The 25,822-nt window shown below is 38.5% G+C and overlaps 1 protein-coding gene across 2 annotated transcripts in view; it reads left to right on the top strand.

Moving 5' to 3' along the window:
- The window catches only part of slc12a2 (solute carrier family 12 member 2), a 62,499-nt gene that overhangs the window by 17,330 nt on the left and 19,347 nt on the right, over positions 1–25,822 (top strand). For both annotated transcript variants that reach the window (XM_086301797.1, XM_086301796.1), the window contains exons 2-18: positions 6,430–6,549; positions 9,332–9,407; positions 12,219–12,314; positions 12,400–12,539; positions 12,710–12,820; positions 13,643–13,751; positions 13,885–14,009; positions 14,241–14,325; positions 14,415–14,572; positions 14,692–14,799; positions 14,955–15,078; positions 16,675–16,776; positions 19,620–19,775; positions 21,245–21,344; positions 22,123–22,234; positions 23,328–23,468; positions 23,905–24,011. In XM_086301797.1, coding sequence (XP_086157923.1) covers positions 6,430–6,549; positions 9,332–9,407; positions 12,219–12,314; positions 12,400–12,539; positions 12,710–12,820; positions 13,643–13,751; positions 13,885–14,009; positions 14,241–14,325; positions 14,415–14,572; positions 14,692–14,799; positions 14,955–15,078; positions 16,675–16,776; positions 19,620–19,775; positions 21,245–21,344; positions 22,123–22,234; positions 23,328–23,468; positions 23,905–24,011 — 1,970 coding nt within the window. The remainder of the gene's footprint in view (positions 1–6,429; positions 6,550–9,331; positions 9,408–12,218; positions 12,315–12,399; positions 12,540–12,709; positions 12,821–13,642; positions 13,752–13,884; positions 14,010–14,240; positions 14,326–14,414; positions 14,573–14,691; positions 14,800–14,954; positions 15,079–16,674; positions 16,777–19,619; positions 19,776–21,244; positions 21,345–22,122; positions 22,235–23,327; positions 23,469–23,904; positions 24,012–25,822) is intronic.

Below are 25,822 nucleotides of genomic sequence, written 5' to 3'. Positions count from 1 at the left end.
GCTGAGTTTTAGAGCTTCCCAAAGCTCTGACTTCAACTCTGTTGGAAATTTGTGGTCTTTGTTTACAGGCTGGTTCTCTGCCATGAAAAAAAGTCAATTAAATAAAACTCTACCAATTCTTCCAAGAAGAGTGGTCCAGCCACAATTATGTCAGAAGCTTGTTCGTGGCTGCTGAAAGTGTCTGGTTGAAGTGGAGCTTGTTAAGAGACATTTAACACCAGATTTGTGTTTTAAGTAATCTCTAAGATGGTGAACATCTTTACTGAAATATAGTCTGACCAATGCTAGGTTTCCACAAATTAGTTTTAACTGTAAGTGTACTTGGAATTATTTTTTTACCAGTTGAACAATGCAGTATTGTCTTTGCTTAAGTTTGATTGGAACTCTGAGAATGAGTTTGAGATAAACAAACTCTAAACTCTCATTTGTACAAAGAAGTAACAGAAGAAAATGTCTGCAGGGAACATAAGTGAAACCAGCTGGAACTTGTCATTGCAGTACGATCTGGAAATAGTTTTTCCACCTTTGTTTTTTACTCAGTATAGTAAGAATCATTCAGTTTTTCCAGTACAAACACAGAAAATGAGTCAAAATGAGGGGGATGGGGCTGCATGTGTGAACAGTTATCAAATGTCTACCATTCATGAATATGATGCTGAATAACTAGTTATGCATTCTTGAACTTTGACAAGTGTAAATGTATAAATGAATTTCTTCAATCTGTAGTAGAACAGTAAAGGGCGTTGTTTGTTTCCATTCGTCATGAAGAGTGTCCAGGAAAGAGTCTGACCTCTTTCTACAAACGAGATGCTCTCCTGATTTATGGTGTCCGTAATAGCGCAATGACATAAGCAACATGACCTGATATCACCCATAGTTAGGAATTCAATTTCATATTGCCCAGCTGTTTAAAAATGTGCCCAAAGCAGATTTATTTTACCTTTGGATCTGTTAAGCTGTCCTAATGCCACATAAAGGTATCCTCAACCACTTGTCCAAAAGCCGCGGGTGCATTACTAAATTGCAAATGTGTTGGGGCACATAATGCAGACTTGCGTCAGTAGCTAATGCTGCGTATCGTCACTGCAGTTTGAAAAGGTTACTGTATTCCTGTGGGATTTGTTATAAAGAACAATAGGTAAGAAAAGAAATGCTTCAAATGAAAGGATCATGTAGAGCTGGTGCTTTGTCATGGCCTGTTTTGTCTTTTTCCCCCCTGGATATGGTGATAATTGTTTGGACTGATTTCAAGGTAGATACTTGGAAATACTAGAGCTGGGCGATATGAGATTTTTTTTCATATCACGATATGTTTTTTTCATTTCAGGCAATAACGATATCTATCACGATATAAGCCAAATAACTATATTTGTAAGATTTAAATGTGCCGTTGCTCACAAGTAAAATGTGAAATAATCAGCAGCTTGTTTTGATTTAAATATTTATTTCCCATAATAAGTTCAACAGGGTAGATGTACTAAAGAAACATGAGACTTTTTCAGATAAATAAAGGCAAATATTGCAAACTACACAAAAGGCAGCCGCTAAAGCGTTTAAGTTTCAAAATAGAACAAACAAAACAGACTAAATTGTCAATTCCACTTAGAAACAAAATATTAATTCTAAAAATAAATCTTAGTTTGTTTTACAGAAGAACAGACAAAACTGACTAACTTTTGTCAATATCAAATAAACTGAGAACTAAAAGGAAATTCTCAATCTCTCCTTGTTGTATAGCTGAGCTTTTCAAACAGTTTTAACAGTTACTTTAGTCTGACAAAAGCCGAATGACGAATTAGCGCTTCCAGTCAGAGATTGAGCATGCACCGGTTTATTGCATTTCCAGACTTGCTTTCGGCACAATTTATAGTGCGCGCTACTGTTTTTGTCAGACTTGAAATAGCCGAAATACCTTCTATGGCTCTTCCGTTCGACAATCTCTCCGGCATTGGAACCACCATCTATTTTCTCTTCGGTAATCTTCGGTCACGCTCGGTTGATTTTTCTCTAATCGGCACACTCATTTCCTCCGTTACCCGGGCGGCACGGCGGCTGCCTGCTTCCCAAAACAAATACACATGTGCGGCTTGGCACTTGTGCTGTACATAACAAGTCACGTGACGCTGCGGCTTTGATTGGTTCGGCTCTGCACTATTTAATTTGGATTTCTTCTTCGTCTTCGTCTTCTTCGAGCGGTGAGGCCTATCGCAATACATATCGTTATCGTTCTATCGCCCAGCTCTAGGAAATACTATGAAGTGTCATTTCATAATGGACATCCTTCACCATTAACAGATGCTGGCTTTTAAACTGTGTGCTGATAACAAACCTGATGCTCGCTCTTCTCTTTAGCCTGGAGACAGAGCATCCATGATTCCCATAATGCATCTCAAAGTTCTGATAGGTCTCTCCACAGCACAGTTCCATTTTGCCTGGGTCCCTTTTCAACTTTGTTGTACAAGAAATTGTGTCTATAGAGCAATTTCTGTCTACGTTTCACAGATTTTAAAATGGATTGATCCATCATCTTAATACTTTTATAATTCTGGTAAAATAATACAATTATGATAATTCAGATCAGAAGCCTTTAGCCCATCCAGCTGCCATGGCTTGATTGTAGCAGTTTTGCTGAGTCATTGAGGGGATGTTGACAGATGGTCCAAGTGGAGTGATCTTGAGGCCCTCCCTCCCACAGCTGCACGTGCCAAAGGCCCAGCTCACTTGAATAATTTATAACACCTATTTATACAGCCAGTGTAACAGACCCGGTCCACTGACACGTCTCTCTCTGTGTGCGTTTGTTCATGCGTGTGTTCTCTGCAGTACAGTATCACTTCATATTCCTGTCACAATGCACAGTGGTGTTTTTGTGTAGCCTATTTAATGAAAACGTTTTAGATGACGTCTAGATAACGAAGTGTAATCTTCACGTGCTTTATCCAAGGTGCACCCTCTGTAACTGACACTAAATGTATTTATTCACTTTGACTGTAGGGAGTCTCTCGCTTGGCTTGTAGCCAACTCGCAACCAGCGTGGCTTCTTCACCTGTCCTTCCTGCACCTTTCTGCTCAGTGTATAGCTACTCTTGTAATAATCTAGTCCGTTTACTGCTCTGGCGACCAGGATTACTGAATTGAAGGCCCAGCTCTGCACTATTGCGAAAAACTCATAGCCAGGCTCCTGTATTCAGTGCAACTGTTGTTAGCATAGCCACCATTAGCTCTCACCCCAGCAGATTGTCCCATCAGTCAGGAAAGCATGATAGCTGTGTGACTGTGAAGAGGGAGCATAGCTCTAGACATAAAGATCTGGATGGCCTCTAATTACCTGCTGTTAAATTCAGATTTTTTTTTCTTTCCTTTTTTTCTTTTTTTGCAATATCTCTAAAAGTGGAACTATCCTGTCTCAGAGTGACACTGAAATACTAGTTCAAGCATTTGTTACTTCTAGGCTGGGCCAATGTAATTCATTATTATCAGAATGTCCTAAAAACTCCATGAAAAGCCTTCCATTGAAATGAAATACTGCAGCGAGAGTGCTAACGGGGACTAGAAAGAGAGCATATTGGCTTCTCCCACTGGCTCCTCCTTACCTAATTTCACAATTTAAGGAGGACAAAGTTAATAGATTTAGTCCCCCAAAAACATATGTACCTGGAACATACACACCATTATTAGACCATTACCTACAGCTACTTTCAGTACCATTGATATTTATTTAGTCTTTTTCTCCAATTGATCTTTCTGAGTTAACTTCAGTTATTACTTCCTCCAAACTATCAACATGTCTTTTAGACCCCATTCCTACAAGACTATTCAAAGAAATGCTACCATTAATTAATGCTTCAGTCTTAAATCAAACCTATCTCTAATAATCAGCTATGCACCACAGACCTTCAAGCTGTCAGTAGTTAAACGGTTTCTTAAAAGGCCATCTCTTGACCCAGCTGTCTTAGCTAATTATAGGCCAGCCTTCATCTCCAACCTTCCTCCATCTCAAGAATTCTTGAAAGAGTAGTCTCCAAACATCTTAAAGATCATCTGCAGAGGAATGGCTTATTTGAAGAGTTTCCGTCAGGTTTCAGAGCTCATCACAGCACAGAAACCCCTTTAGTGACGGTTACACCCAATCTTCTTATGGCCTCTGACAGTGGACTCATCTCTGTGCTTGTCCTGCTAGACCTTAGTGCAGCGTTTGATACTGTTGACCATATCCTTTTAGAGTGATTGGAGCATGCTGTAGGTATTACAGGTACTGCACTGCAGTGGTTTGTATCATATCTATCTAATAGACTCCAATTTGTTCATGTAAATGGAGAGTCCTCTTCACACACTAAGGTTGATTATGGAGTTCCACAGGGTTCAGTGCTAGGACCAATTCTGTTTACATTATACATGCTTCCCTTAGGCAGTATCATCAGAAGACATAGCATACATGTTCACTGCTATGCAGATGACACCCAACTTGATCAGATCATGCCTTTATGGATGATCTGATAATCCTCGTGTTGGTGTTGTTCCCACATCATCATAATAAACGTTGTTCCAGGTTCAACAACATTTATTATGATGATATGGGAACAACACTGACACAAGGATATGAGATCGTACCAACTTTATCTACCCATGAAGCCAGATAACACACACCAATTAGTTAAACTGCAGGAATGTCTTAAAGACACAAAGACCTGGATGACCTCTAATTTTCTGCTTCTAAATTGAGATAAAACTGAGGTTATTGTATTCGGCCCTGAAAATCTTAGATATCTGTTAATATTGTAATCAGATTCTTACTCTGGATGGCATAACCTTGGCCTACAGTAACACTGAATGGGGACATGCAGTAAAAGCTTTAGTATAAGTTAGTAATGTGCGTTACCACAGATAACATTTTTGCCCCAATACCAAGTAAAATTCAGGTTGGTATTAGTGATACTGATCAGATCCAGATACTCTGTACAAAAACTTGATGTGTTTGGAAAATCAAAATAAAAAGTTGTGTATGTCAAACTGCACCTTCATAATGAATACAAGACATTAGACTCGTTGTTTTTATTGTTTAATTATAAAGAAATATCCTATAAGAAATCAAAAACCTAAGAAGTCATTACCTACATTTTAAAATATTCAATTAACAATCAAAAACAATAGCTCCTGTTCTGCAGCACCAAAGAACTCTACAAGTGACATCTATCAGTGATGACGGTCATCATCAATATACAGCCGTATTTCGCATCTCACTCTGTCAGGCGGAAGAAGTAGTAGTTTCTACCAATAATTTAGACAGTCCCAATAATAGTTACTTTCCACTGTGTTCCTGTTAATCATAAACAAATTTACCCCAAATACTAGTATACGTGCAGAGGGCTGGCTTGCAGATGTCCTTTGTTCTACTTCAGGTTAATAAGAAGGCAATCAATGCAGTTAATATAATACACTGTATACCCAGGGAGGATGCCAGTGGGACACTATTGTGCACAGAAGGGAGCTTCTAGTATTTTTAACGGCTACACAAAGTAAAGAAGGTGACCTGTGTCTGTAAGCCAGTGTTCCTTTTTTTTTTTAAATTGCCTTTGATTTAAGCAGGAAATGAAACTCTTGTTATTTCGGAATGTTTTTGCAAGGGTGACCTGGAGAATGTTTTCGATGGCAGGAGAAACCAGAGTGCTGCAAAGAAGCCTGCAAACTGTCAAAAGAAGGGCCTTGTCTGGGTTGGAATTTCAGATTGTCTTGCTGCGAGGCATTATTATTAGCAAATGAGCCACTTTTGATGCTGTATAAAATGTGTGAATGCAGCAGTTTTTAAATCTAAAATCTATTAAGTTTGATTAAGAATAGTACAATTACAACAAATGTTCAAACTGAGAAATCTTCATTTTCATGTATTTATTTTCAATTTAGTCCCAACAGTGTGTTTCAACAAATTTTAGACTGGGACACTCAGAATGAACAGAAACGCTCAGAAAGTCCAAACCTTAAAAACAACAAAAACCTTTATTAGAACACATCCCAGAATGACAGAGAAGAAAAATAGTGACCTGCAGTCAGTCTGTTACATATTGAAAACATTTGGCAGATTGTGAAATGTAAAGGAAGCCACAAACTGTTGAGCAGCTAAAATTTTATTTCAAGGATGAACAGGTAAACATTCCTGTCTAAATTATAGCAATTAGTCTATTCTGTTCCTCATTGCATGTAGTATGTTGTTTAATGTCATGCTGTACAGTGGGAAACATACTCTTGCATCAGTTTTATTTATGTGTTCCAAATGTTCCTAACTTTAAACACTTTCTCAGTTTTAACTTTTCATGTGCTTTGTTTGCATTTTGTGCTTAAACATCAGATTTAAATAAGGCACCAGCATTTCGCTTTAGATTACGTTTACTTCTACTTGTTGCTGACTTTGATTCAATTTTTTGTGCTTCTAAGGAACCCTTTGAGGATGGCTTTGCCAACGGTGATGAACTTACACCAGCGGAGGAGGCCGCTGCTAAAGAAGCAGCTGAGTCAAAAGGAGTGGTCAAGTTTGGCTGGATTAAGGGGGTGCTGGTAAGTCAAATTTAATTATTACTTTGCTTTGTTACTTGTGTGCAGAGTGAATATGCTGTCTTGCGATTTAAAAACTAAGTATGTCATTCTGTTAAGCCACTTAACACTGACCTTTAAGTCATTCAAGCACAGAAAAGGCACCTAATCCAGGGGATGAATGAATTTGGTCTACATATAACAGACAACTAAGCAAAGAACCAACTTTAAATTCTAATTTTAGGCCTTCATCAAGGTCAACCCTGACCCTGATGAAGGCCACAAGCCGAAACGCGTTGGTCAATCAATAAAGTTGTTCCTCCTCTTGTTTTTTTTTTTTTTTTTTTTTTTTTCCCCCCCCCCTCTTCCCATCCTCTCCACGCACCTTGGAAGCAGGTGAAGTTGTGCCAGAATTTTTTTGCCTGCACTTTAATATCCCCAAAACAAATAATAGTTGTATAAAAACAAGGTGATTCCTAAAGAGCCTAGCTGAGAATCTGGAATATCTACTGATGGTGTGCAGTGTGCCCTTAAAAATCGGAGGAAATTGGAAAAGTGCATAACAAAAAAGATGTGCCAGCCCTACAAAACCATCTTCAATAGACGAACAGTAAGTAACTGAAAGTCATATCTTTAAGAAATAGGAAAATAAATCCAGCAAAGTGTTGACACAGGACCCAGCTGGCCCTTCAAAACTGTTCCTGAAGACTAGTTAAATGACGAAGTTCATGCTGTGTGTGGGTGTTTGTTTTTGTTTGTTTGTTTTTTTTTCTCTACCAAATATTGACCTTCAGTCTTGTTAGTTGTAAACAGGCTTAAGTGCTTATGTTTCATTTATTTCCTAGTTTGTTAGTTTTTTAAATCAAAATATAAAGAAGGAAGGATGCATGTGTTTGGACAGGACTTTAGCTGCGGAGAAAGTTGGACCTAGTTTTCTTTACAATATTGCTTTAGTTCGTGCACATTACTTTTAAGGTACTGCCATAGTAATTTAATGAGGTAGTGAGCTGGACTTTTAATGGACCAATTCAACACCTTGACTGGCAGTACGAATGAGAGGTTTATGGTAATATGCCATTTTTATTTTTTACAAAGGTGCAAAGCCCACTTTAGTGACAGTTGTCCAAAGGAGTCTTGTGGTTAGTGCAAATTCAACTTTATAAACCTAAGCTGCCAAGTTGTGTTAGACAGAAGAGGCTTTCTCCAAGGAACTGTTCCAAACAAGCTTGCCTTGTTCAGTCTTTAATTGTGGCTTTAACTGAAGCCTGTAGAGTCTGAGATGTAGCTTTGTGTTTGGAAATGGTCTGCATGTCCTGCAGACAGTGATGAAAAATAACAAATTCCATGTAAAAACCAAAAATATTTCTAAAATAGTTGAAGTTTGCATTGTGTTCTTAAGAAGATGTTTTCTTATGTCAGATAGCACAAATTAATATTGATATATCTGCTATAGTCCAATATGGGCATCAGTTGGCTGTACTGCGTTTTCCATTCTGTTCTGTACTTTATCTGCAGTCCACTTACTATTATTGTCTTTCACCAGCCCAGCCAATTCATAATTGTCTGGGCATAATTGTGGCATAACCGTGGTTCAGGGGGTTGGGAAGCTCATCTGTAACCGGAAGGTTCGATGCAGCTGTGGCTACAGCTGTGGTTTGCCTGCACTAGTGAGTGAATGTGAAAGTGAATGATTAGTGAAATTGCAAAGCGCTTTGGGTGCCTAGAAAAGTGCTATATAAATGCAATTTATTATTATTATTATTATTATGCTAGTTATTTTAGCCATTGAGGGTAAAAACGGACATGTTTGAATCTAGTAAGCGGTTAAAGGATTATTCATGTTCATGTGTCTGGATATTCTCATCTTACTTCTGTTTTAATATGAGAAAGTGTTACTTCCTCTGTAATATAAACCTTGGCTTCTAATAACTTTTTTCAAGTACTGTCTTCACGTTTACTTTGTAAAATGAGATCCTCGCTGATCCCTACTGTGGAGGGGTGTTGCTTATGGAGTCTATGTGAGGAATTTTAAGTGTTTTTAAATGACATTCTGCCAGAGGGGTAAAACCTGCTTACAGTGCGAGCTCTGTATACAAAATGTGAAGTTTTTTGCAGTCACAGGCAACAAGCACTGAAAAGAGATCTGGTGTTTGATAAAATCTTTGGTTTATCACATTGTCAGAATAAGAACTTCCACAGACTTGGTTAACAGAAATCTGTTTTCACTTCAACGTTTAATGTTATCTGCTCAGTTTTTGAACTCAGAGAATATTTTTTTTGTAGCTTAGTTTATTTATATTTAATGAAAATAAAAGGGCTCTTATTCATTGCTGTGTGAAAATAAGAACAAGCTTGTTGAACTTTGCAGTACAAATTTCAACAAGCATACAAACAAGCAAATTTTTAAAAATCTTTTTCTTTGACATTATATGTTACTGTAATAACTAATGGTGAACAAGTGCTTATGTAATGGCATTAGTAATGAATTAGTACCAGCTTGAACATGATATGATCAGTTTTAGATCCAGTTGTTTGTAGTCGACCCCCCTCCCCCGAGTGAGAGAGACTGTTTTTTACTTGGTTTTATTTGTATAAAAGGAAAAAACAAAAAAAACATTGAAAACTAGATTTGTTTTATTGACAGCGATTGACTGTCTGTGACGTAGTGCAGGTTTGGAGATTTATTATTTTAAGTTAAAAAAAATGTTTAGTATTTAACTTTCTGTATTTTAATATAGACTGACAAATGTGTTTTGTTTTTGTTTTTTTAAATGGCGTCAACAGTAACACTTCTTCATCTCTGTAGGTACGCTGCATGTTGAACATTTGGGGTGTAATGCTCTTCATTCGCATGTCCTGGATTGTGGGCCAGTCTGGAATTGGTAAGTAGAAAGCTGTCCAACTTAAAGGGGGTCACCTGTAAAAAGGGGTTTGAGCTCAGTTTTCCCCAGCTGTCAAAAGTAAATGTTGGATGGTAGAAGAGTCCTTATTCTATTTTTATTTAATCTTTCTAATCTAATCTTTCATAATTTTTATTCTAGATTAGTCAGAGGTGCAAGTGTTTCACTACATCTTTTTCAGTTATAATAAGGCTACGTTCACAACACTGCAGGTGAAAGCGCATCAAATCGTTTTTTTTTTTTTTGTTGTTTTTTGTTTTTTTTGTTTTGTTTTTTTACACCCTATGCGACCCATATCCGATCATGGTGTGACAGTGTGAACGTCACAAATCCAATATTTTCAAATCCGATCTGGGTCACTTTCGTTTGTGGTACTGAATCTGATACATATCCGATGTTTTAGAAAGCGACTGCTGTCTGAACGGTCAAGTCGCATTAAATCCGTCTTTTACATCACTGACACAAGACAGACGCCAATTATCAGCGCCCGATAAGACATCGCGAACGCTTCCTGGCCATCCAGTGAAACTGTTTGGAAGACAGCGTTGGAGAAACATGAACATTTTATTTATACTGTATAATCTGCAGATTCTGACAGAAATCTGCAACTGTCCTTTGAAGCACCACTCCTCTCTAAAACAGCAATAAGGATCATTATTAGGTTATTTACATTATTATGTAAATGTTGGTATTGGGTCATTAACATTTTAAGGTGCTTAATGTGGAATCTGTTTGCATCCACATTAGCATTAAAATGAGAGCCAGGGTTGGCATGATACTAGAATTTCAAGCCAGATCCTGATAGCCAAGGAAATACTCGGTACCTGTTTTCATTTCTTGAATATGTTAACTTTAATTATAACTTTGGTTTAACAAAATAAGTATTTACAATTACGTTAAGTGATTTCATTTGTACAGATGGTTTACAGAAGGTAAAATGTATTTTAAAACATACTAATGAACAAAGATTAAATAATACATAAATTATATAATGATTGTAGAGTATTATGGAAAAGCTAAAAAATGAATTTGGAGAAATGAATAGTAGTGTAGTATTAGTCACACACAAATAAAGAATGTATAAAAACACAGAGTACTTACTGCAAAAGATTGAACCAGTCCCTGCATTTTCAAACTGACCACACAGTAATTAAAGGAATACAAATGAATAAATTATTGTAAGAGTAGAAAGTTTTAAGCTCGTCTTCTTCTCCACATCCGTGACATCTCCCTCTCTCTTTCTCGCTTTTTCAGCATTCACACTGCTGCACGTTTACAGTCTGCAACTCCTTATATCTTCAGCTTTGCTCTTCAAACCCGAAACCTGTCTGAATTGGCTCCTTTGATCCAGATTTCACACTTTAGTTCTCCACACTCTAGACCAGACATCTGAAAGTAATTTTATATTATTGGCCACGAACAATAATTGTTTGTGCTAATAGTTAAATGGCCATTGTTAAAATGTGCACTAGTCAATTTAACATTTATGGCTTATTAATACTTCAGTATTGATACCGGGACACTACTGGCTTCTGACCCCTTACCCCTGCTGGGCAAATGGCCACCCCTCCATGAGCCTGGTTCTGCTGGGAGTCCTTCCCACTGTCACTAAAGCGCCTCTCTCAAAGGGGATCAGTGGGTATAATAAACATTGAACACATTACCAATCTAAGTAAATGTATTTCTAAGGCATAAAAGTCATGACTCCAGCTCAAATAAGCATGATTTAGAAAGCAACCCCGCCACTTAGTGCAAATTAATGTCAGCTGGTTCAGTCCCCAGCTGGTTCAGTCCCCGCAGATGGCCTATGTAAAGGTCTCTCCAAAAAACAAGGTGTCACACAAGAAACCTCTTTTGATGGGTAAAAATAAGCTCTCTCAAGATGTTTGTAACCTTATTACTGTAAAACGTGATGATAGCATCGTGCCAGAAGAATTTCTAAAGGCCAAAATGTGAAAGTGGAAAGAACATCATTTCAACCTAAACCAGCCACAACCAGGTGCTCCGCACAAGATTTCAAACAGAGGCGTGAAAAGAATTATCAGAAGAGTTGTCCAAGAGCCAAGAACCACTTGAGCCAGAATCAATAGTTACAATTGTTTCAAAGAAAACCATCAATAATGCACTAAACCACCAAGGCCTGTATGCTTGCTCACCATGCAAGACTCCACTGATTGCATGGTGCAAAAGGCATGTTGAAGTGTGTTTAAAGTTTGCTGAAAAAGATGGAGGCAAGTCTGTTTAATCCTGGGAGAATCTAGTCTGGTATGATGGGACCAAAATTGAACATCATGGTTTGGGGCTGTTTTTCACCACACAGCACTGGCACGCTTCATGTAATTGAAGGAAGGATTAATGAAAAAAATGACTGAGATGTTCTTAAAAAGACAAAAAAACCCAACATAAAAACGCAGCTGCCATCTACCAGGGTTATGATAAAAAAATGAAACAAGGTTTGCGGTATTAAGTATTACTTTCCAGAAAACCTAGCAAGGTGCATATGTCTCATTGCCCCTTGTTTATTGACAGTTTTGTGTTCATCACTTTTTCTCTGCTAGCTCATACTCAGCTAAGCCCAGTATTCCTAGCCTCCTGGCACTTGTTGATCATTTTCCACTTTGATGTGAAATATCACCACAACGTGAGACGTGCGACAGACGTTGCTGCATTGGCTTGTCCTGTTACTTTTTACAGAGACATGAGAGTGATTGGAAGGGCTGCTAAAAACTGTTAAGTATTATGCTTTTTTTTTTTTTTTTTTTTAATCAGTTCATGATGTGGTCTCTTCTGCAGCTCTTTCCTGTGTGATCGTCGCCATGGCTACAGTAGTGACAACCATCACTGGCCTCTCCACCTCTGCCATTGCCACCAATGGATTTGTAAGGGGAGGTATGTTTTACTTGACTGAATGACTGACTTTGCATGACTGACTTTGCATGACTGAACTTTTGCTAACACTCCCTGCTATTTTCAGGTGGAGCATATTACCTGATTTCAAGAAGTCTTGGCCCAGAGTTTGGAGGCTCTATTGGTCTTATCTTTGCCTTTGCCAATGCAGTGGCTGTTGCCATGTATGTGGTGGGCTTTGCTGAGACTGTTGTGGAACTTCTGATTGTAAGTCTATTAGGATTTCACATTGAATTCAAGAAAGCTGCTAATTATGGCTGATCAGTGATCAGCAGGAGTGGGTTGTCCTGGCATCATTGAGAGAGAAAAGCACATATCAAAACACTGTTTGCTGATTATTGTCATTCAATTTACCAAGTCCTTGTATTGTATCTCAGGGTATGGATGCCGTCATGACAGATGAAGTCAACGATATCAGAATAATTGGCACCATTACAATAATCATTCTTCTGGGCATCTCTGTAGCAGGAATGGAGTGGGAGGCCAAGGTATGCACAACATCCCAATTCATAGAAACTTACACCTATATGAAACTACATAAAACATGAATGTAGCCAAAGTAGTGACACTCACTGGTTGTAAAATTTGTTTTTTATAAAGACTTAAGTTCGGTCTTATTGTGTGCATGTGTGATTGTGTTGGTGTTGGGAGGTGGGGGGTCCACACAAAAATCAAAATTTGAAGGTAACACGAAAATCTTCAGCTTACTTTGTTGGCAAGCTGTTAGCAAGTTTCGCAAGCTAAACCAATACAGGATTACACTCCAAAATTTGGCAACTTAGAAAGCTGGAAAATGTTTGTAATTCTGTTGCTGCTTACTCTAGTGATCTCATACTGCCTTGATGGGGTGTTTTGTTTTTTTGTCCTTTGGGGTTTTTTTCCCCCTCTAAACTGAACAAGCCCATGTTGGTGCATGATGTGCCCGTGTGCTTGCCTCTGTTCCAATGTTGTTAATTTTGCTTGATGCTGGAAAGCTTTTAGAGTGAGTTTTTCAAAGCATGGCAGCCAAAAACGGTTTTATTGCTATATTTGTGTTATTGCTGTGTAGGGTCTTTATCTTACAACATAAAGTATCTTGAGACACGAGTTGTTGTAAGTTGGTGCTATATAAATAAAACTGAATTGCACTGAATTTTACTATGAAGGCTGTGGTAACTTGGAATCGGTACATTGCAATCCCAAATACTGAAGACACCAAATCATCCCAGACCAATGTTTACATGAGACTCGGACAACCCTGCAGATATACTACAGGTGTAGTCGATTTAACTACTACACATTAATACACTGGTTTTAATTGCTTCCTATAGGCCCAGATCTTCTTACTCGTCGTCCTTGTCACAGCCATCTTCAACTATTTCATTGGAAGCTTCATTCCTATGAAGTCAAAGGAAGCTAAGGGATTCTTGGGCTATGATGGTAGGATGTTTGTTTGTTTGTTTGTTTGTTTGTTTGTTAAAAAATAATATAAGAAACACCTCATAAATCTGAGGGCTCATGTTGGCTTTTACACTGCTGTGTCACAGTTGGCCTTTGATCTTTTTTCTGTCAGCTTCAATAATGTGGGAGAACATGGGTCCAGACTTCCGAGGAGAGACGTTCTTCTCTGTGTTTGCCATCTTTTTCCCCGCCGCCACTGGTATTCTGGCTGGAGCCAACATTTCAGGAGACCTTGCTGTAAGTCATGTGCAACCATGTGATGAATGTTGATATAGTGTCAAACCAAGTAAAGGTTTACTTTGTAGATTGTACTGTGCAGGTGAATATGACTATGCTTCCACTGATTAAGGCTGTTGAGACGGAACTCATAGCGTTGAATTGGCTGTAGGATTTGATGTACTCATCTTAAAGCCTTGTATCCAGTTATATATTGTAATCTTAAAATGTTGTTGTGGTTGGTTGTTGCAGGACCCACAGATGGCCATCCCCAAAGGGACCCTTCTAGCCATATTAATCACAGGGATAGTCTACCTGGGTGTTGCTATTTCAACAGGTGGTGTATAGTACCTGCATTTTTCCAAGGTTGTCACATCCTTTTTAAATACAAAATCTAATATGTGGATAATACTTTTTAAAAACTAGGCTCCTGTATTTTGAGAGATGCCAGTGGAAATGTGAATGACACAATCAGTTCTCACCTCATGGCAAACTGCTCCACTGCTGCCTGCAAATTTGGCTATGACTTCTCTACCTGCAAGAATGAGGATACCTGCCGCTATGGACTGCATAGGGACTTCCAGGTATCAAATAAGTGTAAAAGAATATGAATATTACAAAACAACTTTATCAGAACATGAATGTTAATGGTTTTTTAATGTAGACATCTAACTTTTCAATTTACATGTAATCTTTTGTTCAGGTTATGAGCCTTGTTTCTGGTTTTGGGCCCATCATCACTGCTGGCATCTTCTCTGCCACTCTATCCTCAGCACTGGCCTCTTTAGTTAGTGCACCTAAAGTTTTTCAGGTAAGATCAGATCCAAGCTTTAAAGTACTGTATATAATAAATTGCAGTATTGAGTGATGGAAAAATGTAAATGATTTAATTAGTTTTTCTTATAGCGTTTGATTATAAACAGCTTAAACTCCAGTGAGACAACACAAAGGCTTTTGTTTCCGCAGGCTTTGTGTAAGGACAACATCTATCCTGGCCTGCAAATGTTTGCCAAAGGCTACGGCAAGAACAATGAACCCCTACGAGGATACATCCTGACCTTCGGTATCGGTCTGGCCTTTATCCTCATTGGTATGGCTTCACTCATTGCTTGCTCGCTGGTTGCTTTTCATACTTGATCACATACAACCGTACAAAAATATTAGCTGGAAAGTAAGAGCACCGTGGTTCTCAGAACCCTTGTTCTCTTTTGTGAGAACCGGTGTTTTCACGCAGTGTTTGTTCTAAACAGAAAAAACCCACGTTGGTGCATGCTGTACTGTGCCCTTGCCTAAGGGACATTTAGAATGATGTCATGATACTAGAATTTTAATCACGATATCTATACCCAGAAAAATACTCTATACCAAAGGGAGACTTTTGACCCCATGCTGAAACAGAAGAACTAATGGCCAAGAAGTCATTTCTTAAAAAAGTTATGTTGTCAGCTTTCTAAAATACAGCAAGTAAAATAGATAAATAAGTAAATATATTTCTAAAGGTGCTATTGACACGATGTTCTCATCAGGTGTTGGTGACAAACCATCCAATCCACACTTTCAAAGAAACCCTGTGTGATCTCCAAGTATTAAAGCCGCTTACTGAAATTTGTTTAATACTTCAAACCAAGCCTTTGTTGGCGATGACAGCTTCAAGATGCCTCCTGTATGGGAAAGCTAGTCGTAGGCATGGCTCAGATGTGATTTTTGGCCCATTCTTTTCACACAGTCTTCTTTGTATGTTTGGATTGGATGGGTTGTTGCCAATATCTGGTGAGATTTCATGTCAGTAGCACCTTTATTTACTTTGAAAACTGGTGATGTGTTCAATACTTGTTTTACCCCCTTTATTTGAGTTTAGGTTTTAAAACCTGACGAGTCTAAATATTGTAATTATTGTAGAAGAAGAACATCATGGAAAACTTTCAAATGAACCTTGGATAACGTGTAGTATTAGTTATGCTAAAATAAATATAATGAAACAGAGGGCTTGATGTGAAAAGGATTGAACCAGCAAACAATAGAATAAGACACATAATGATAACACAGTGTAATAAATTGTTGTAAAATGGTTACATTTTACGTCTTGTCCACATCTGCGACCTCTTGAGCGGACCTGGAGGGCCTCTCTCATCCAGCACTCACACTGCTCAGCCCCAGTCTGCAGCTGTATATTGGCACCTCCCCCTCTGTAGGCCTGAAACCCACCTGATTCAGCTGCTCTGCTCCACATTTCATTCTTTGTTTGCTTGAACTGATACAGAACCAGGGTCATTACTGTCCTCTGAAATTCATCCTAAAGTGTTGTCAGTTTTATGAACATGGCAACTGGTCTAAAATTTGACAATAACTCTTGTCTGTAGTTTTTGTTTGTTTGTTTTATTGCAAGCTCCTAATAAAAACACTTTTACAGACCAGTGAACTAAATTAATATTGATACAACAGCTGTTGAAAACTTTACCTTTTTAGATGCCTAAATATTTAAGATTTTACAGTAATGGCGCACTGCATGACCACATGCTGGAGTCAGCAGCAGCCGATATGTTCACTGTCTTCATCCTGAGAGTTTGAGTGTTTATTCAAAGGGTTTTGTTTTGTTTTTTTGTTTGTTTGTTTTTTTTGACTGGACATAAAATCACAGGTGAAATTTTTAACTTTTCTGAGTTGACTGGTGCTTTTCTTCTTGCAGCTGAGCTGAACACTATTGCACCCATTATCTCCAACTTTTTCTTGGCATCATATGCCTTGATCAACTTCTCCGTGTTCCATGCATCACTGGCTAACTCACCAGGTAAGATCAGTACATTTAGAAATGGGAGAATCTAAGCATAATAAAGTTCTTGATCAACATATTAAGACAATAGAGGAAGTTATTGTCATCCTAATCCAGACTGTAAAAAGGAAGCCTTCATGTCATTAGGTATAATGTTGTGTTTTTTAAAAACCAGTTACTGGTTTTCAATGAGACTGTCCTGATGTGTGTCTCATAAGAGAGGTCATTCACACTGATGACATACCAGAGGTTAGGTGGTTGAATACATTTAGGCTTAGAAGTTGATGCATCTTAGACAAAGAAAATTCAATTTGGACAGTTGATCATAAATATAGAAAGCATATTGTCATTAATCTCCTAAGACCCAAACTCTTCCACTGCATGCATTGTTAATCTCTCTTTGATATTTGGACATATTGGGGCCTGATGAATGTAAAAACAAAGAATTAACAGATTTTTTTTTTTTTTTTTGCCTTATTTTTGTTTTTAAGAAAAATGAGAGCCACATATGAGCATATTCGTTTAAAATTTTGATAGAACAGGAGCAGTATAATGTCCTCGTAAGTGGATATCAGGCCCTTGTAGAGCAAAATTCAGTATTTTGGTCTAAATAACCCAAAATGTGATGATGAGGTTAATGTTGTAACTATATTGGGACAGTACTGTTACACAAGAAGGTAGGTGATGTCTGTTTCCTCTAATGTTAGTCTTTGTCAACCACAAAGGGCTAGCCAAATGAAAGTTGTTTTTAGACTATTTACCTCCACTTGTCTGAAAGAAGAACCTCAGTTAAAGTCAAAAATCTCAAACTGCCCAGAATGGGAGATTTTCAAAAATGGCTGATACTCATGTTCTTGTTTTTACTTCTTATTTCTCTACAGTAATCCATCTATATGATGCAGTCTTTTAGTATTTGTGGAAAAAGTGTGTGGTATATCTGATGTGTTACCTGTTAAGATTAGTAACCATAAATCTTAGGTGGGATAAGATGGTCTCCTGCTCCCTTGGTACCCATCTCTCTATTCTAGTGACTAAAGTGTCAGAAATGCATACAAAACTGAACAAATAGATTCAGCTACTGATAAGGGAAAGTTCTCTTTTTTTTTCCTTTTTTTTTTCTTCCTTTTTTTTTTTTTTTTTTAAACTAACTTTGGTGAAGTCACACTTTGTAGACTGATGACAAATTCAGTGATGCGTCTGGCTGTAGCTCAGGAGGTAGAGCAGGTCATTTACTAACTGGAAGGTTAGTGGCTCGATCCCTGGCTGCTCCAGTTTGCAATTTTTGGGCAAGATACCGACTCAAAGTTGCTGTCCAATGTATCCATCGGAATAAGAATATGTGTGAATGTTAGTTAGAAAGCACTTGCATAGGGGGGGGGAAAAGCCCAGGGGGCGAGTTGTATAAAGCACTTTCAGTGATCATGTAGAGTAGAAATGTTCCATATACGAATCAGTTCATTTACCATTTATTGATGGCGTATATTGAGTTCTTTGCTTCCCCCTCTCTCTACACCCTCTCCTCTCTCTACACCCCCTCATCCCTCTCTCTCACACACACACACACACACACACACACACACACACACACACACACACACACACACACACACACACACACACACACACACACACACACACACACACACACACACAGACAAACCAAAGCCTTAGCAGAACTGCAGGTACAGATTATTTTTCTCTTTCCAATTCCTCCAGCAGGTCATAAAATTACATGGACCTAAATGGTACATGACTCATTTAGCGAGTACAGAAACAGTATGATGGTGTAATAGATTTCTCTCTTTGGAACACAAACATTACTTTCAGTTCAGGGCCAATTACTTTCTCATTTCTGGGACTCCTAAAGTCCCTTCATAGACTCAGGAACGACACTGTCAATGTACCCTTTATGTCCTGTTTTTTAAAGACTCTGTCATTGTGTAACCAAACACACACCAACTGTATTCCATCACTAAAATCCCACTATTCTAGTTACTGTACTGTCCAATGAATGAATATGGTCCCTAATGTCTCGTATAACTTCTAGTAGACTGTCAACTCATTCTTTAACCTAAACATATGCCTAGATCCATCTGAAACATTATCCCTCCTCTCTAACAGCAATATTGACCGTTTTATAATAAGCTTCTTTAAATGGAGGCTGACTCAACGTTTCCTGTTCTTTAACCTCCCACATTGCTGGTCTTATTTAATTTGTTCCCAGCTGAAGTGTCTGAAAAAGAATTTCTACTCAGCCTTAACTGAATTTAATTCAGTTTTCAGTTCTAATTTTTGCACATAATACCTAAACTGTATCAAATGCAATCAAAAAGTTTTGTGACTGCTCCAATAAAAAGCAAAAGCCCTTGTCACCTTGTACCCTGATACAGTGACTGATGCAGTTAGTCCTACTGCTTTACTTGAAGTGCTCAGCGGTACCATCTGGATCTCCTTCACCATGTCAGAATTGCTTTTGACCTGATGAGCCTTCTTTGGTTTTGACTGCAGATCCACCCACTAAGGGCTGCTCTGGGGTCTAACATAACTAGACCCAACTCTTCTTACCAGTGATGAAGAATCTTGAGTTGCTTTTAAAGTAAATGCTCGTAGAATTCAACACAATGGTTCTTTTGCTCTCATGTTATGAATTACAAATGCACCAATGCAAATAGTCACAACAAGAATAACATAAGCTTTCATTGTCATTGCCAAAGGTCATGTTTCATGCACACGACCATGTTCATACCCAGCTGGAGCAGTTATGGAACTTTTTGTTTGCACCTTATATGTGACTAGCACTGTTTGTGTGGCATTTTAAATGTATTTTGCTATTTTGTGACTAATTTACATCGATGTTACAGGCTGGAGACCTAGCTTCAAATACTACAACATGTGGGTTTCCCTTGCTGGAGCCATTCTCTGCTGTGGGGTGATGTTTGTCATCAACTGGGCAGCTGCCCTTCTTACAAATGTCATTGTTATGGCTCTGTATATCTATGTCAGTCACAAGAAGCCAGGTGAGTTGGAGAGCACGCCAAATTTGGCCAAAAATTCCTCACTTTTTTTATGGAGTAAAATAATTACCAAGTACCAATATGATATAAGAATTATATATTGGTTGTCATTTAGTTAAGCTGAGTTTTATTAATGTAGCACCAGTTCACAACGACAGTTGTCTCAAGACACTAGAGAGAAGGTAAGATGACAGTTAACCATGATTTAAGATAACATGCTGTGAAGTATTTTGATAATAAGCAGTGTTCTGGCCACAGTATGGTGTTTAGCCCTAACCTGCCTATGGTTTCTCCTCCATGTTCTGTTAAAGATTTTTCTTTTTAAAAAGGAATTTCTCTTTCCCACTCTCGCCAAGTGTCTGCTGATAGGGCGTCTTACAGGAATTTTGTAATTTTTTTGTATTCTTGTATTAATGTAGGTCTCAATTTACAATATAAAGCACCTTGAGGCAAATGTTGTATTTATACAGCACAAAATCAAAACAATTTTATTGTATTGAATTCATTTGCATAAGGAATATGTTGCATTAAATTGATTGGTTAATTTAAAAGTCCCTGCACACCTCAGTCTTTTATGGAACCTCTACATATCTCTGGCTTTTTCCAAAAATGTTGAGGTGTTTATGGTTTACCTTTAGTGTGAAATTTGCAAACAGAAATAATATAAGTTCATAAATCAGGTGGACAGTAGTGTAGTGGTTAGTGGTTTTTACCTTTCAGCAAGGAATCTTGGTTTGTGCTCAATCATCCAGGTAAGGAAATTCCAGAAAATTGATTCTTTTTATCTGGATGTTGCGTGTTCAATGGGAGAAACGTTTCACTACTCATCCAAGTGAGTTCTTCGGTCTTGACTGACTGCGGATTTCCCTAATGGCTATAAATTATTATTATACATTTGCACAACGATGAAAATTTGCAGCACTGACTAACAGTGAGACAGTTTCGTGATCATTAATATGCAAAGAGTTGGAAGTTGGGGAATGGCTGCAATCACAGCATTGTAAGATGCTACAGTAAAGACTGAGCCCCATCCCTACAGACACAGCCATGAGGGAAGCTGAAGAACATCATATCAAAAAGGCCCTGAGCAAATGTAGCTATCCCAGCTGATATATGTTAAATGTACCTAAAGAATGCTCCAAGTGATCCAGGAGAGAAGAAAGGCAAATTGTTTCTCAAACTGAAAATGCTACATCCAGATGAACAGAATCAACTTTCTGGGATGTCAGCCAAGAAGGTTCTGGTTTTGAATCCATAATCTGAGTGGGGCAGCTCTTTAAACTAAAAGCTGGCTATACAGTTCTAAACACACCTGTGAGAACACTCAGTTTGACATGCAGCTACACATACACTAGGCCTTTTCACTGACGTTAACACCACATGGGTCAGGTAGCCTTTAGTCCAGCAATCTGACCCATAAACACACTTGCTAACTCCACTGTGTTTCTGCCTGCATGTGTCCTCCATTCCAGATGTGAACTGGGGCTCATCAACCCAGGCTTTGACCTACCACCAGGCCCTGACCCACACTCTGCACCTTAGTGGAGTGGAGGACCACATCAAGAATTTCAGGTACCAAACACAAACGTGATTGAGCTGAACCATTCTTGCCTGCAAGTGTAGATTGCATCTGAGTTATGGAAGCACAATATTATTACTCACCATGCTTGATAAACACTCAAGCTCGGTCCACATATAAAGCGATTGCTTGGTAGCTCTCGGTTGGATGCTTATGGACATCTGGTTATGTTATCATCTAATCTATTTTTCCCCAACGTCATGTTAGTTGATGGGTTTTCTTCATTCCCAAAGTCTCTTTAAACTTCTGTCAATTGTTTATCGTCGTGTTGTGCTAGGTTTAGCTCAGCTGCTATGCTTGATTTATGCTCACATCGTTGTGAGTGCCATGCAGTGATTTTGACGTTGCACCATGTGTCGCAATCTTTGTGGTTCTTCAGCCAGTCGTTCACCTCTGGATTTTTGCAGCCTGAGAAGAACAAAATTTGACATGATAATAACTTAGCCTTAGTGTTTCATGAAACAATTTAAATAATTTACCATCATATGGGGAAAAAGTAGAGACTTTGTGGAGGGGGAGATGATGAATTTTCAAATTCATTGCTCTGCTTCTGGTGTCTGACTGTATATGGGTGTGGGTGTTTGTGTGTTAAGAAGACTAAAGGTTACTGGGAAGGTCAAATGAAAAGTTGGCTACACATAAAGCATAAAATCAAACAATTCTGTAAACTTGGCAAAATATGGCGTCCCTTCTCTGCTTTTATAGATGTGGTAAAGGATGATGCAGATGCAGACTTGGTGGATGTTTTCTCTCATATGTGTCTTTTTGCAGACCCCAGTGTTTGGTGATGACTGGTTATCCCAACTCTCGTCCTGCCCTTCTGGATCTGGTCCACAGTTTCACCAAGAATGTAGGCATGATGATCTGCGGCCATATTCGCACGGTGAGCAGATGTCATTTGGCTTGTTTTTTGTTTTTGTTTTTTGCTACTGATGAATTAGCTGTCAAATTGCTGTTTAAAAGTCAGTTTTTAGCTAGATTCATCCAGTTCTTCACCAAACTGTTTAAACCACATAGCACTGATTAGCAGGCAATATAAAAGAAGACTTTGATATGCTGTGGGAGCCTCTGGATTTGGTTGCATCGGTGGTTCTTAGACTGTAGGATGTGGAGCCAATGCAGGGGCAACCAGGAGAAAAATGTGAAATGTGTATAAGGTGTTTTCATATCTTGGAGAGGACATCTAATTGACATAATGCTTTCCCTGTTCCCTTGCTCTAACCATCAAAAAACCAATGCTTAACCCTAACCTCAGGTTATGGTAAGGTTGAGGCTAATTTTAACCCTGACACTAAAAGCACATTTTGAGCATCAAACACGCCTTCACACTCGTGGGTACTGGCATTTTGTCCCCATAAGTGAATGCTGGTCCCCACATGTTTAGTAGGAAGCCAATTTTCTGTCCTCAGATGCGCACACACAACCATAGAAGATCAATTTATGTACCTGCGCATTTTCCAATGTTTGTTCCAGGTGTTATGTTTATTTTTCTTGCAGGTGCAGCAGTTGGTGATACATTGTGCATTTCTATTTTTTAATCTGTCCTTTTATTTATTTGGATGGTGGTGGGGACTTTTTTTCCTTTTTCTAGAAAGCAATGAAAAACATATTCCAGTGAAGAGTTTTCGACAGCATGAAATAAACGATAGAGTACAATATGTCGTTTTAATATATCATCATATCGCACAGCCCTAATGTTGCACACAAAGCTAGTGAACGATTTGGAATAGCCTGGTCTTTTGTATTTTAAAAATAAGTACTGCAGAGTACTGAACGAAAAAGTCACAAAAGCAGGCAGAGATTCAGAGCAGGTGATTGAGCCGCACATTAAATTCTTCTGTTTAACTTTCACACATCAAAAGTTGTTGAAATTCGCATCTTTTCATCTTTGAAACTTAGATTTGTGGTCATTTGTTGTACAATACCAACACTGATAAATTTAAGGCTGTTGTTAATTTGGCCTCCTGTCTCCATAGGGCTATAGAAGACCAAACTTCAAAGAGCTTGCCACAGATCAGGCACGCTACCAACGCTGGCTGCTGAAGAACGAGACCAAAGCCTTCTACACGCCAGTGTTTGCTGAGGACCTAAAACAAGGCTGTCAGTACTTGCTTCAGGTAGGAAAACTAAATTCTATTCAGAGTTGTGTGTTTGTTCTTAACTCTTTGCACGGAAGCATTGTTCAAGTACTTTTTTTTTTTTTTTTTTTTTGTGTTTGTTGGGCCGAGCCATCAATAGTAGAGGTTGGGGCATAATACTTGAACTGGTAAATGATGTTGTACATTATTGGTAAGTTTAACTAACTAATATTTCTGACAATGACTAGACCAGTCATGCAGATCCATGATTGAAACTTGAGACTTGAGGAACTTGAGAGTGGATAATATGAGTCTCCTTTAAGATTGGACTCATAACCCAAGTGAAAGGCTGAACACTGTATGGACTGAACTGTTTTTATTTCCTGCTCCACACTCATAGTTTTGCTTATTCTTTGGAAATGAGCCACATTTAAGAAATGATTAATCTGCGATTCCTGTTCCTGGTCCAATCAAGGCTGCTGGTCTTGGCCGCCTCAAGCCAAACACCCTTGTTCTGGGCTTCAAGAATGACTGGAGGGATGGGGACATGATGAATGTGGAGACTTACATCAGCATGATCCAGTAAGTAGAATAAGAGAAGAAAAGAATTATATAAAAGAAAAAACACTCTCTTCTTTCGACAAGTCTTCACTGTGTTCGATGGTACATCCGATGCTGTGGAAATTTTATACCCTCCTGCTTTGTAAGTGTTCTACAAACCGTGAATTTTTCTTTAGTACGCAACTCGGTAAATGTCAGGAAACTCCTACTAGGACAGCTGGATGTTACATAGGGCTAATCGGTCTCTGTAATTGTTGGCAGGTGTGTACAAAAGAAGACTGAATGCTGTGATTAAATCAAAAAGGTGCTTCAACAATTTTGTTGTTGACACTAATAAACTAATATTTCGTAGTTTAATGGTATGCACACACATGCAAACAGGTTATTGTACGTTTTATATTTTTCATATATTTCACCCTAACAGATTTATAAAATTTTCAGTGGTATAGGTTCTAGGTAACATAAAAGGTACAATTGGTCCATGCTGGAAGCTGCCAAGTTCTCTCACCATATTTGAATTCAGTGGCTGGGAACGATGTCTCTCTTACAACATATCCTGTTTTGTGCATGTCGCCAAACTCTTAGTACCCCAAACGTGGAGGCCAATAGAACTCAGCTGTCAGCAGGGCCATTAGAGCAGCTTGTTATAAGCTAACATTTTGCCAGGTAATTTTGGGCTCGAGTGTCGTAAAAATCACACTTTTCCTTAAACAGTTTGATTACACTTTCGCAGGGTACGATGGTTCATTCTTTACGAATGTGAGTCCAGCAATGTTGGATCCACTTCAGAGAAAGTTTCACTAACACCCACTCACATTCTTGGCTGTTTGACCTCAGGAAATCACATGATAGGGTGGGGCTAGGTTTCACAGTGGGTTCACCTGAAACCTTGGCTGATTGTAACCCACACCCATTTTCACTAGAGATGGACCGATCCGATATTGCGTATCGGTCCGATACTGACCTAAATTACTGGATCGGATATCGGAGAGAAATAAAAATAAATAAATAAAAAAAACGTAATCCGATCCATTAAATATCATGAAAGCACCTCACAAAACTTGCGACATGGCGTAACTCACCTCATAACCTTAGCACGTCGGAGCAGTGTGCTCACGTGATAGAGCAGCGGTGGCGTGCGAGACTTCTCGGCGGTCTGTTTGAGCATTTGTAGCCTTGCTACCAAACCGGCATTTCATCTCCGAGGAAGTGATCCCAGAGGGAAGTAAAGCAAGTGTGTAAGTTCATCTCTGAATGTTTGAAAAGCATTCCCACATTAAGCTTAACAACCGATGGAGCGACTGCCTTTTCTCTCTCCCTCCCTCTCCTGTTGCTACTTCAATCGTGAAACTGGTCAATGATCAGTTAGAATTTAGAATTTATTTAATATTACTTTCTACACCAGGATCTTTTTCTACGTAGCTGACTGCTGGTAACTGTGCAGGGGCGGGTCTAGCAAAGTTATGCCAGGGGGGCCGATAGGGCATGAACAGGGAAAAGGAGGCACAAAGAAATACTCTTTTTTTTTTTTTTTTTTTTTTTTTTTTTTTCTTATTCTCATTTAAAATGTCTAGCTTTTAATAAATAATTATCTGAATCTTACACCCAAAGTTTTATGTATAGAAGTCCATTACTGTATATAGTAACTATTAAGTCTAATATACCCTAGTAAGCTAGTACTTTTTCCTTTGGGAACCTTTCTTTCTTTCTTTCTTTCTGCCTTTCTTTCTTTCTTTCTTTCTGCCTAATATTTCCGCTAAGTACTCTTTAAAATACCAGAATAGGGAGGATGGAGTAGGTTTAAGTTCATTAGATTGATCAGTATTGCTGAA

Source organism: Aulonocara sp. 'chitande type north' Nkhata Bay, linkage group LG7 (assembly GCF_057382095.1).
Source record: "Aulonocara sp. 'chitande type north' Nkhata Bay isolate Kocher_YH1m ecotype deep benthic linkage group LG7, A_spYH_male_GT1.1, whole genome shotgun sequence".
Classification (NCBI taxonomy): Eukaryota; Metazoa; Chordata; class Actinopteri; order Cichliformes; family Cichlidae; genus Aulonocara; species Aulonocara sp. 'chitande type north' Nkhata Bay.
This window is presented reverse-complemented; position numbering and strand designations above follow the sequence as displayed.